This window comes from Suricata suricatta, chromosome 16 (assembly GCF_006229205.1).
Source record: "Suricata suricatta isolate VVHF042 chromosome 16, meerkat_22Aug2017_6uvM2_HiC, whole genome shotgun sequence".
NCBI classification, from domain to species: Eukaryota; Metazoa; Chordata; class Mammalia; order Carnivora; family Herpestidae; genus Suricata; species Suricata suricatta.
This window is the reverse complement of record NC_043715.1, coordinates 45,076,461-45,088,970: the sequence shown is the minus strand read 5'-3', so window position 1 is coordinate 45,088,970 and position 12,510 is coordinate 45,076,461. Positions and strand designations below refer to the sequence as shown.

At 54.5% G+C, this 12,510-nt stretch overlaps 2 protein-coding genes across 4 annotated transcripts; one reads left to right on the top strand and one right to left on the bottom strand.

Annotated features, from left to right (window-relative positions):
• Nucleotides 1-25: 25 nt before the first annotated feature.
• Nucleotides 26-4,777, bottom strand: MRPS12 (mitochondrial ribosomal protein S12). Of its 3 annotated transcripts, none has more exons than XM_029925306.1 (3): nucleotides 4,654-4,777; nucleotides 4,294-4,361; nucleotides 26-707 (listed from the first exon to the last, which is right to left on the bottom strand). In XM_029925306.1, the coding sequence occupies exons 1-3, from the start codon at nucleotides 4,710-4,712 to the stop codon at nucleotides 337-339; spliced, it is 498 nt and encodes a 165-aa protein (XP_029781166.1). In that variant the 5' UTR covers nucleotides 4,713-4,777; the 3' UTR covers nucleotides 26-336. The 3 variants fall into 3 exon arrangements, with proteins under 3 accessions (XP_029781166.1, XP_029781167.1, XP_029781165.1); XM_029925307.1 differs by having other exon boundaries at nucleotides 4,658-4,746; XM_029925305.1 differs by having other exon boundaries at nucleotides 4,583-4,680.
• A 130-nt stretch (nucleotides 4,778-4,907) lies between these two features.
• On the top strand, nucleotides 4,908-12,510 carry LOC115280421 (serine--tRNA ligase, mitochondrial-like). The gene is given in 13 exon segments (XM_029925304.1): nucleotides 4,908-5,213; nucleotides 7,795-7,890; nucleotides 9,212-9,241; nucleotides 9,773-9,913; nucleotides 10,007-10,061; nucleotides 10,457-10,520; nucleotides 10,731-10,836; nucleotides 11,490-11,537; nucleotides 11,750-11,785; nucleotides 11,787-11,858; nucleotides 12,176-12,221; nucleotides 12,307-12,394; nucleotides 12,479-12,510. Coding segments are annotated over 13 exon segments (1,068 nt in total). The 5' UTR covers nucleotides 4,908-4,946; the 3' UTR covers nucleotides 12,498-12,510.

The following is a 12,510-nucleotide window of genomic DNA, read 5'->3' as shown; positions in this document are numbered from 1 at the left end:
ACAAGAGGGATCACATCACAACCACTGGGGGCGGGGGTGTCTGTTGTTTATTGCGATTCCTTCCCACCAGATGGCAGTACAGAGCCAGGGCCTTACCCCGACTGAAAAGGGACCTGGAGCCAAAGGTCCATGTGGCCAGAGGGGTGCCTTTGACCATTCACACACAGAACCCCCGCGGGCAAGTGGTGGTCCCGACAGAAGAGGCGAAGTCAGGATCTGAACCCCGGACCAGGCGCTTCCGGAGCCGGGGTAGCTTCCCGAGGACACCCCAGGCACCCAGAGAGGAAGGTGCTCGTTCTGGGTGAGACCCCAGCCCCCCCGGGGGGCTCGGGGCGCTCACTTCTTCTTCTGCACGTGGCCACAGTCGTACTTGCCGCGCACGACCTTGAGCTTGACGCCGGGCAGGTCCTGGGTGCGGCCGCCCTCCAGCAGCACGACGTGGTGCTCTTGCAGGTTGTGGCCCTCGCCGGGGATGAAGCACACAGCCTCCCGGCCCGTGCTGAGCCGCACGCGGCAGCATTTGCGGTTGGCCGAGTTGGGTTTCTTGGGCTTGCGGATGAAGGTGCGCAGAACCACTCCCTTCAGCTGCGGCCGGCCCTCCGTGGGGCCCAGCTTCAGCGGCGGCCGCTTGGGGAGCCCCCGGCGGTGCATCTGGTTCAGGGTGGCCATGGGACGGGAGGCCCAGAGCTGGGGGACCAGGGCTAGGCCTAGGGACACACAACCGGGAGGGCACAAGGGGGTTATCATCCCAATGCACGGCTAAGACTTCTAGGCATCGTCGTGAGTCCTTTATGAGGATGGAGTTGTTTCCGTCTAGAGGTGGTTGCTAATGATAGCAGTAATGGTTACCTAGCGACCACCACGGGTCTGGTTCTATTTTAAACAATTAACGTGAACTGACTCATTTTATTCGCAAGGAAGATGCTCATGTTTAATGCCATTTAAAAATAGTAATAAACACAAACAGATTCAGGGGCACCTGGGTAGCTCAGTTGGTTGGGTGGCTGACTTCAGCCCCAGGTCACGATCTTATGGGTTTGTGGGCTCGAGCCCTGTGACCGGCTCTGGAACCCAGAGCCTGCTTCGGATTCTGTGTCTCCCTCTCTCTCTGCCCTTCCCCTGCTCGTGCTCTGTCTCTCTCTCTCAAAACTAAATTCACATTTAAAAAATTTTTTCTTTTTTAAAGCAAACAGATTCACACCATGTCATGTACCGTTCTATGCACTGTACCTATGTTAAGTCGGGCCGTCTCCACAGCAATCCAATGGGGTGTTTCCGGGAGGTGTCCCTCCTCCTCCCTGTGACACCCATTTCACACCCAAGCTTTACATTCCCTGCACATCGAGGGCTGGCCCTGGCCCACCGGCTCTCTGTCTCACGTTACAGCAGAATCCTCAAAGGGGATGAGATGTTCCTGGAAGTCTCCTCCTAGCGGCGTGCCCTTGAGCAAGAACTCTGCCTCTCAGGGACCCGGTGGCCTCATTGCATCACAAACACCATAATCACGTCTCCCTCTTGAGCACAGTGTGGGAGAGGCCACCATGAGAGATGTGTGTCAAGCTAACCCAGATTTTCCAAGCAGGGTGTAAGCCTGCCCAGTGCTCCTGGGGGGTTGGCAACCACAAAGTGCTTAATGAGAGTTAGCAGAGAGAGTGAGTGAGTGAAAGACCTCACGGGGCGGGGCACGGCCATGAGAAGCATCTGACGTCAATAAGTACAAGAAGTGGAACCAGTAAGTACAATAAAGCAGCCTTCTCTGTGCCTGGCACCTACTTGAAAAATATATGCTTGGAAGAACAAATATTGTTTAAAATGTCAATACGATAGATAAGCTGCCACTTCAGATAGCTGTGAAATTAGGTGATTAACTAGTTGGTACCTAACCTTCTAATTTCTGTATAAGTCTAATTACATGAAATAGAAGTGGGGGTTTTGATTTTTCACTTTGCTTTTCTGTTTGGAGTATCATTGAAACTACTGTATTGTAAAGGATGGAAAATAATTGCATATGTTAAAAAAATAAATTGTATAAAAAAATAAAATAAAGTAAACAATTTTAAAAAAATAAATAAAAATATTAAAAAAATAATAATAATAAAATAAAAATAAATAAAAAAATTAAAATGTCAATACGACCCAAAGCAATCTACATACTCAAGGCAATCCCTGTCAAAATAACACCAGCATTCTTCACAGAGCTAGACCAATCTTAAAAGTTGGTTTTTAAACACTTTTGTTTAATTAAAAAAGAGAGACACAGTGCGAGCAGGGGAGGGGCAGAGAGAGGGGGAGACGCGGAATCTAAAGCAGGGCCCAGGCTCTGAGCTGTCAGCACAGAGCCCCACGCAGGGCTCGAACTCAGAAGGATGAGATCATGACCTGAGCTGAAGTCGGACGTTTAACCGACTGAGCCATCCAGGCGCCCCAAACAATCTTAAAATTCATATGGAACCACACAAGACTCCGAATAGCCAAAGTAATGTTGAAAAAGAAAACCAAAGCTGGAGGCATCACAGTCCCAGCCTTCAAGCTGTGTTACAAAGCTGTCATCATCAAGACAGTACGGTACTGGCACAAGAACAAATACTCAGATCAGTGGAACAGAACAGAGAACCCAGAAATGGACCCACAAACGTGTGGCCAACTCGTCTTTGACTAAGCAGGAAAGAATATCCAATGGAATAAAGACAGTCTCTTCAGCAAGTGGTGCTGGGAAAACTGGACAGAGACATGCAGAAAAATGAACGTGGACCACTTTCTTACACCATACACAAACATAAACTCAAAATGGATGAAAGACCTAAATGTAAGACAGGAAGCCATCAAAATTCTAGAGGAGAAAACAGGCAACAACCTCTTTGACCTTGGCCGCAACAACTTCTTACTCGACATGTCTCCAATAGCAAGGGAAACAAAAGCAAAAACAAAGTATTTGGACCTCCTCAAGATGAAACGCTTCTGCACAATGAAGGAAACAATCAGCAAAACTAAAAGACAACTGACAGAATGGGAGAAGATATTTGCAAATGACATATCAGATAAAGGGTTAGTATCCAAACTCTATAAAGTACTTATCAAACTCAACACCCTAAAGACAATCCAGGGAAGAAATGGGCAAAAGACATGAATAGATACTTTTCCAAAGAAGATATCCAGATGGCTAACAGACACATAAAAATATTCTCAACATCACTCATCATCAGGACACAAATGCTGATTTGAAGGGGCACATGCACCCCAATGTTTACAACAGCACTCTCAACAATAGCCAAAGTATGGGAAGAGCCCAAATGTCCATCGATTGATGAATGGATAAAGAAGAGGCACCTGGGTGGGTCAGTTGGATAGGAGTCCCAACGTCAGCTCAGGTCATGATCTCTTGGTTTGTGAGTTCGAGTCCCATGTTGGGCTCTGTGCTAATGGCTCAGAGCCTGGAGCCTGCTTCAGATTCTGTGTCTCCCTCTCTCTGCCCCTCCCCTGCTCATGCCCTCTCAAAAATAAACATTAAAAAATTTTTTAATGTGGTATGTATATACAAACATATATATGAACACATACACATATACATACATACATATACACAATGGAATATTACTCATTGATCAAAAAGAACAAAACCTTGCCATTTGCAACAACATAAATGGAACTGGAGTGTATTATGCTGGCAAAATAAGTCAGAGAAAGACAAATATCATATGATTTCCTTCATATGTGGAATTTAAGAAACAAAACAGATGAACATAGAGGAAGGGAAGCAAAACTAAGATAAAAACAGAAAGGGAGACAAACTATAAGAGACTTTTAAATACAGAGAATTCAGGGACGCTGGAGGGGGTGTAAGGTAGGGGGGTGGGCTAAATGGGCAAGGGGCACTTGTTGGGATGAGCACTGGGTGTTCTAGGTAATCATTAAATTTGACTCCTGAAATCCTTATTACACTATATATTAAGTAACTTGGATTTAAGCTTTAAACATTTTTTTAAAAAATACATATCAGCTGAATGAATGAGTTAAACGCTTTGCTTGGATGTCTCACTCAAGGTATTTAATAAGCACCGGCCGAAGAACTCAAATACTGACCCAAAACTCCTGATACCCACCTGACGATGCATAGTAGCCCCCAATGCAACCACCTCCCAACTCTTGCCACCGCAGCGCGAGCTCCGCTAACGCACCGTGTATCTGTCCATCCCTAATGTAACCGAGTCCCCCGGGGCTGCGGCAGAGGCACCGAGTCTCGGTGGGCATAACCCTTATCCAGCTCTATCTCTCCAGCTCAAGCCCCTAACTTACCATTATTTAGGGACGGGTTGAGGCCACGGAGAAGACCGAACCAGGACATCCCGCCGCCTGCAGGGTCCCTGTGTTAGGGGATAAGAGAATCAGGAAGGAAAAGGGAAACGTGGCCGGAGCCGGACAAAGGCCCAAATTCTCCCCACCCCGTCCTCAGAGCCTTCTGATTAAATCCAAGGAATTTCCTTGACGGTCTAACCACAACCCCACACGCTGCTGACGGAAATTCCCTCCATAAATTTAGTTTCTCTCCGAGCGGGCACTCAACAACCCCTCCCGTCCTCCGCACACAGAAGCAGAAGGGAAACTCAGGAGCCGGCCGGGGAGGTTAGAGGCATCTGAGGACCCCATCAACCTCACCGACCCTGGTGAGGTCCGCAGGCACGCTGAATTTGCGTCTCGCCCCTTCCGGAGGTCATCCGGGCAGGGATTGGCTGGTTTTGCCTTCCGTGTACGTCGAGGGGGCGGGGAACAGAAGACGATTGGTCAATGACAGAGTCAATCACCGTCGCTTTTTCTCATCGAACCGCGTTTGAGGCTCGAGAGGCGCTCACCTCATCCAGGGTCTGATTGGCAGGACCGCTGCTTTGCAATTGGTCTAAACGCGGCGTGGGCGGGACGAAGGGTCCGTGACTCCTTGTCCCCTGTCCAAGATGGCTGCGTCCATGGTGCGGCGCTTGTGGCCGTTGGTGGCTGGTAGGGGTCTTCGTTCCCGGAGAGGCTGCATCCGCAGCCAGAGCCCAAGGAGAACTTTTGCCACGGAGAGACGAGACCGGAGCCTCCTGTACGAGCATGCGCGCGAAGGCTACAGCGCGCTCCCTCATCTGGACATGGAACCTCTGTGCGCATGCCCGGAAGAGGCCGCGCGCGCCCTGGAGCTCCGCAAGGGGGAGCTGCGGCCGGAGGACCTGCCCGCGATCGTGAGTGCGCTTGCGCCGGCCATCAGCCGCGGGGCCGAACGGGGTTGGCAGGATACGATCCAGCAGGGGGCAAAACTATTGGAGGAATTTTAGTTCCTTCCCAAGTTTGGTCAGTATGTTGTGTGCTTGGCCCCCATAGGTGTGCCTGTTATCCACGGATGCTAGGGCCCTACTGTGTACCCGCCTATTATGCACCTGTTCCATAAAGTGTGCTGAGTACCTGTTTCGCTCTTAGGAACTTATTATGCGCCAGTGTTTTCTGTGCTCCAGCCTCCTACCAGGCTTCCTGAAGACCACAAAAGAAAATGGGAGAGGGGGGAGAAATAGAGGGACAGGGATGTGAATCAGACGAAGGTGGAGAGCTGGTCGCCTTTGGGCAGGAAGAGCCCTGCACCTGCCCCACAGGTAGCAAGCATTTAAATAATTATTTCATGGTTCTGCTGAACAGCTGTTTAAGGAGCATCTACTATGTCCCAGGCATTGTTAGTAAGGTGGCAAATAATATAATACTACGTGCCAGGGAAAGAGAACCAGAGTCACCATATTGCTAGACCTTCCTGGCGTGCTGAGGATGGCCCTGCTCTAGGTGCTTTGTACATATTTGCCCCAACTCAGTTTCGTAATGACCGTATTATTTCCCCCGTTTTATCAGAGGAGAACGGAAACCTCAGAAAAATGAACTAGAATGTGGGGCGATTCCTCAAAAAATTAAGCACAGAATTAGCATATGATCCAGCAGTCCTGCTTCTGGGTATATCCTCCAAAGACTTGAGAGAAAGGACTTGGACAGGTATTTGCGCACCCATGTCCATAGCAGCATTATTTACAGTAGCCAAAAGGTGGATGGATGAATGGATAAAATGGTGTCTAGTACAGTGATCCAGGCTTCCAAAGGGTGGGAAGTTCTGGCACACGCTAGAGCATGAGTGAACCTTCAGGGCATGCTAAGTGAAATAAGACAATCAGGAAAAGACAGAAGCTGGTTAATTTCATTCATACAGGGTGCCTAGAGTAGTCAGATGCACAGAGTCAGGAAACAGAACGGTCGTTACCAGGGGCGGGAGAGAGGCGCACAGGGAGATAGCGTTTAATGGGTACAGCACTTCCGTCTGTGAAGATAAAGTTCTGGTGGAATGGTGTGAAGATACTTAGTGCCGCTGAAGTGTACACTTAAAGATGGTTAAATTGCTACCCTTCAAATATTAAAATTTTTTTGTATGTTTGTTTATTTTTGAGAGAGGGAGTGTGAGCAGGGGAGGGGCAGAAAGGGGGAGACACAAAATCGGAAGCAGGCTCCAGGCTCTAAGCTGTCGGCACAGAGCCCGACGTGGGGCTCGAACTCACAGACTGGGAGATCATGACCTGAGCTGAAGTCAGACCCTCAACTGACTGAGCCACCCAGGCGCCCCAACTTTATGTATTTTTTTAAGTGTTTGTTTATTTTGAGAGAGAGAGTGAGTGAATGAGCAGGGGAGGGGTAGAGAGGGAGGGAGAGAGAGAGAATCCCAAGCAGGCTCCGCCCTGTCAGCACAAAGCCCAATGTGGAGCTCAAACCCACAAACCGTAAGATCATGACCTGAGCCGAAACCAAGAGTTGGGCGCTTAACTGACTGATTCACCCAGGTGCCCCATAAAATGCTAAACTTTATATTTTATCACAATTTTTTAAAGTGCTGCTTTAGCGATCTTAAGTTATTTATAACCCGCTAATGGGTCACATCCCAGAGCTCGAAAAACACTTCTTTGGGGCATGAAGTGTGACGAGGAATATGGCATGTGACATTGTGGGCAAAAATGGGGCACGTGAATTGTTCCTAGGGGCACTGGGGAGCTCTGGGTGCCTCCAGGCAGGGGAGGGATTGTGTAGAGCTCTGGCTGCACTGGAAGAGGTGAGCCCGAAGGCTGGGAGATGGCACAGCGGTCCTTGTGGCACATGACAGGACCTGGAGTGGGGCGGGAGTCGGGGGACAGGAGGAGGACAGGCCTGATGGACGTTTAGGAGACAGAAAGCTCAGGACCTGGAGCCAGCCCGCAGGGCCAGGGTAGCTTCCGGCAGGAGGCTCAGGGACTCTGGGGACCTCACAGCAGGAAGTGTGCCCACTAACCAGAGCTGAGCCTGCTTTGTTGGAGGGGACAGGCTTAGCGCGGCAGCCCCATAGGACAGAGGCTGCGTCTCTCTCTGAGACTCAGAGGGGAGCACTGGCAGGGCCTGAGCTCCATGCCCCCCAGCGCCTGGGTCCTTTCACGCTCTTGCTCCGCATCCCTTAGGATGCTGTCCGGTTTGCCTCTCAGATCCCATCATCAAGTCCAAGGGGACTAAGAGACAGAAAGCCCAGCATGGGGGCTTACCTTCAAGGAGGTGACCCAAGATCACACTTAACACTCCCACTCACGTCCACTGGTTGATCTTGGACACATGAGCACAGGTAGCTGCAAAGGAGGCTGGGATTTACATCAGGAAGCTCTAGGACAGAAAGAGCCTGGCCGCTGGGCCCCAGGTGGCCAGCAGGGGGAGGCCGCAGCGAGAAGGGGTAGGTGACAGTGGCTACTCCATGCCTTTCCCTCCTGTGTCCTCCCCCAGATCTCAACATGGCAGGAGCTGAGGCAGCTGCGGGAGCAGATCCGGAGTCTGGAGGAAGAGAAGGGCGCTGTGGCTGAGGCAGTACGGAACCTGCTGGTGAGCAGCAGGGGACGCGGGGGCAGGGGTCCTAGGTGGTGGGGCTTCACTGTGTTAGTTTGACCTCAGTTTCCCCTCTCAGAGCCCAAGATGGCTGGCATAGTACCGTCTCTCTTTGGATGACTCTGCCAGAGGTGGAAAACAGGACTTCTGTGGCTTGAGTTCCCTTTGTCAAGAGCAGGGACACCCTTCCCGAAGCATCCAGCAGAGTCCCCTCCTGCCTCATAGGCCCAGACACCCCCCACCCACACCTGTCCCCCGCAGGAGGGATGGAGTTTCTGCCACGGGCTTAGGGCTCAGCCCACATTCCCTGAACTACAGGCCGTCCGGGGAGGGTGAACTGAGTCGGGGCTGTGGGATGGGAAGAGGGAGCACAAATAGTCTTGGGTTCAACAGCCAACAGCACCTGCTGCGGGGGGCTGAGAAGAGTAATCATAGAAATAATGGCAGATGCTTATATTAGCAGCCACTGTGTGCCATGCACTGTTCTTTCCTTACTCTGAATCCTCCCAACGCCATGAGATGGGAATGATACAGACCCCGTTTACAACCAGGGCCCCAAGAGGTTAGCATGTGCCTAAGGGGCACAGCCAGAAAGTGGGCGAGGCAGGCTTCGCACCCAGGCAACTGGGCTGCCTTTCGCCACGCCCTTCGACGGCCAGCTGCAAGACTAGTTACACCTCCCAGTGGCCCTACTATGTGAGTGCCAGGCCCCCGACTGTGTGCATCACAGCCAGGCAGCCAGTGACCACAACAAAATTGATCACAGTTAACGTTCCCTGAGTGCTAACTTGTCTGCTCAGGGAAGCCACATAGCAGCCCTGCTGGGGAGGTCCTGTTAGCCCATTTCACAGATGGGAATACCGAGGCTCGGAGAAGGAAAGAGATTCACCCAAGGGACACGAAGCTGGTAGGCACCCAACCATCAGACCCGGGTCGGCCTGGTTCTGTCTGCTGCTCTGGCTCGGAGAAAGTTGCAGGTTCACCGGCTTCCCCTCTCCGAGCCTCAGTTTTCTCGTTTACGAAATGGGCAACACACCCAGCGCCACTGTCACAGTGTGAAGAAGTAGGACCCGTGAGAGCCCTTGACAGAGACAGGCTCAGTCAACAGAGGTGCGGGTGCGGTTACTCTTCCGTTATCTTGCCTCTTCCCAGCCTTTACTGAGAAACTGAGGCATGGAGGGGAGGAAGGTCTGTCCAGCCAGGCACCTGCCCTGCCCCACCCCACCCGGCCCCGTTTGACCTTTCACCCCTCCTTCTCTCCCTCCTCCCGAACCCCCGCTTTATGACCCTGACCAACCCGATGTCTCTCTCCTACCAGGTAAACCAGGACGGCACTCAAGTGCACCAGGTACTCCCTCGGGCTGGTGCCCTGCCCCAGGTGGGAGTGGGCAGGTGCCCCCTGAGCCGCGACTCCTACCCCGTGACAGAAGACCACCAACAAACAGGATTGTTGCTCCAAGTGAATCTGTTGGTTCCTGAAACCTAGCAGGCTGGCTTATATTTGGTCTCTGGTTACCTCTCACTCCCAGACCCGCTTTCTGCCCTTCGAGAAAGGGGCGGCGGGCTGGGGCACAACGGGGACCACTCCCCTGACCACTGCACCCCTGGTCCCGGGGCTCGGACCCTGCGCCTGCCTTCAAGCCGCTTACTGCAGCCCAGGCAATAGAATGTTCCGGCAGGCCGGGCTTGCGTCACGGCCCCCCCCTCCCACCCCTGGACTTGCCATGTGGTGGCGAGGTGAGGTGAGGGAATTTCCCAAAAGAGAAATTCAGGACGTTGGGCCAAAGAGAGAGTGGGTGTCGACCCCAGGGGTTCTACCAGCAAGGCCCGAGGTCAGACTGGTTGAGGGACCAACCCCGCTTGCCCCACCGCCCCCCAGGACCCCCAATATCAGAGGCTGCGGGCCCACGGCCGGGAGATCCGCAAGCAGCTCACGGTCCTGTACCCCAAGGAGACGGAGCTTGAGGAGCAGTTTTACCTGCGGGCACTGAGGCTGCCCAACGAGACCCACCCGGAAGTGGTGAGCGTGCTGCTGGTAGGGGGTGGGGGGCAGGGGGAGCCCGGGGGCCCGCCTGGGACCACCCTCCCCATGACTCCTGCCGTGTCCCTGCAGCCCGTCGGGGACGAGAGCCAGGCCCGAGTGCTCCACGTGGTCGGAGACAAGCCAGGTGGGCTGGCCCCCCAGGCCCCGGAGCCCAGGCTGGGGTGTCCCCGGGGTCTGGGGTGTGCCGGGTGCTCCCTCTTCCGCCTTCCCCAGTCTCTGTGTGTATATGGCGGGCCGTTTCCCATGGGGCCTCCTCCATGACTCCGGTGTGCGTATCTGTCTCTCTGACTCTGACTCTGTTCGCACCCCCCCCACCTCCCCCTAAACGTTCTCTTCCCTTTCCCTTCTCTCTCCCGGCTTTGCGTTGCTTGCCATCTCTCCCTTTGCCAGTCCCGCCTCTGCTGCCCTCTCCTTCCCTCTCTGTCCCATTCTCTCTCTCTCATGTTCTCTCTGTCCCCGTTCTGTCTCTCCCCCCACCTTATCCCCACCGCTTCTCATCCGCTTCTCATCCGGATCCAGCATTCTCCTTCCGACCTCGGGGCCACCTGGAGATCGCCGAGAAACTTGACATCATCCGGCAGAAGTGAGCCCCGCCCGCACCCCCTCTGCCCTCCCCATCCCAGCACCTGGCTCCACACCGGGTGTGGAGCTGCCAGCGCCTCACCCCGCATGAATGTTTGATGTCCAGTCCCCCGCCTGGCAGCTGGCCTCTGCCCCAGGCTGCTTGGGTCCCCCTCCTTCCCCAGCAGCCCCGGCCCCCACACCCCTGCCTGTCGGCCCGTCTGTCTCCCAGGCGCCTGTCCCATGTGTCCGGTCACCGCTCCTATTACCTCCGTGGGGCTGGGGCCCTCCTGCAGCACGGCCTGGTCAACTTCACACTCAACAAGCTCGTCCACCGGGTACGGGGCAGGATGGGAGGGCTGCCTGGAGGGGGTGACACTGACAGGGACTCAGAGGGCTCAAGACGGGGACGAGGGGGTTCCCTCTGCTCCAGCCATGGTTTGAGTTTTACATGCATTATTATTGACACATTTCATTCGTAGAGCAACGTTACAAGATTGGTGGTCTCAGTAGTCCCACTTCAGGGATGGAGAAATTAAGGCCTGGAGAGGGCGTAACTAGCCAAGGTCTCAAGGCTGCTGCTTGGAGCCGGCCCTGGGGCCTGTGCCTGTAACCTCACCGCCTCCCGTAGTGTAAAGGAGGCGTCAGGAGGTGTTGCTGGAACAGGAGGAGTTGGTGGGGGCTGAAGGCATGGGGTGTTGACCATGGTCAGGGACCCGGACATTTCCTGAGGGCACTGGGGAGCCACAGAAAGCTCTAGCTACACCTCCTGCTACCCCAGGTGGGATGAAGTGAGAGGGAATTGCGAAGCACCGGCAGGGACCCCGGGGTCCCAGCCCCGGCTCCAGACCCGCTGTTTAGGCCTCCCTCAGTCTCCCCCGAGGTGGAATGGGCTCTGAAGGACACACGGGAGCCACCGGCCCACTCTGCAGTGCCCCGGGTCTGGTGGGGGTCCAGCCGTGCCCTCACCCCGCCTCTTCCCCGTTCACAGGGCTTCACCCCCATGACGGTGCCAGACCTCCTCCGGGGAGCTGTGTTTGTGAGTGCCCCCCGCGCCCTGCTGTGTGCCCTGTTCCGGGGACCCCAGGCGTGAAGAGTGGCCTATGTCCCCTGCAGAGAGGGTCCCCGGGACTGGCGCGGGGCGGGGGGAGGGGCAATTCCAGATGCTTCCTGGGGAGAAACAGGTTGTGGCTGCAAAGTGGAGGCCAAGGTTATCCATCCCCTGACCTCTGTGGCTTGGCCTCCTCCCAGGAAGGCTGTGGGATGACCCCAAATGCCAACCCATCCCAAATTTACAACATCGACCCCTCCCGCTTTGAAGACCTCAACCTGGCTGGGACAGCAGAGGTGGGGCTTGCTGGTAAGCACCTGCCTGGAGGGCAGCGGCAGGGGTGAGGACACCTCCAGTGTCCTCAGAGCAGAAAGGATTGTAGGGGGACAACCAGGAGTCTCCTGGGGGTGACGGCTGCCTGCCTAGGATGTCTCAGTGACCCCAGGGCCAGCATGTCCAGTTGTGTAGGTTGTTCACTGAACAACAGTACAGTGAGGATCCAGCCCCATGCCCTGCCATGAGGTTGTGTCCACCAGAGACGACACCTTTTCTAATTGTCACCAAGGTTTTCTGTGGGTGGTGGTGACCCATCCTAGCTGACCCATCCTGTCCCTCTCTCCTCCCAGGCTACTTCATGGACCACTCCGTGGCCTTCAGGGACCTGCCAATCAGGTGATGCTCAGTTCCCTTAGATCCTGTCCCCTGCCGTTACATTCCCTCTCCCCCCTGACTCTATTTCCCCTCCCCTATCCCCCAGGATGGTTTGTTCCAGTACCTGCTACCGGGCAGAGACACACACTGGGAAGGAGCCGTGGGGACTGTACCGGGTGCACCATTTCACCAAGGTTGGCGTGGCCGGGCCCTGGGGAGGAGGGCTCGCCCCAGTGGCCGGGAGCCTCCTGACTCCTGCGCCCGCTGCACTGCCCCAGGTGGAGATGTTTGGGGTGACGGGCCCTGGGCT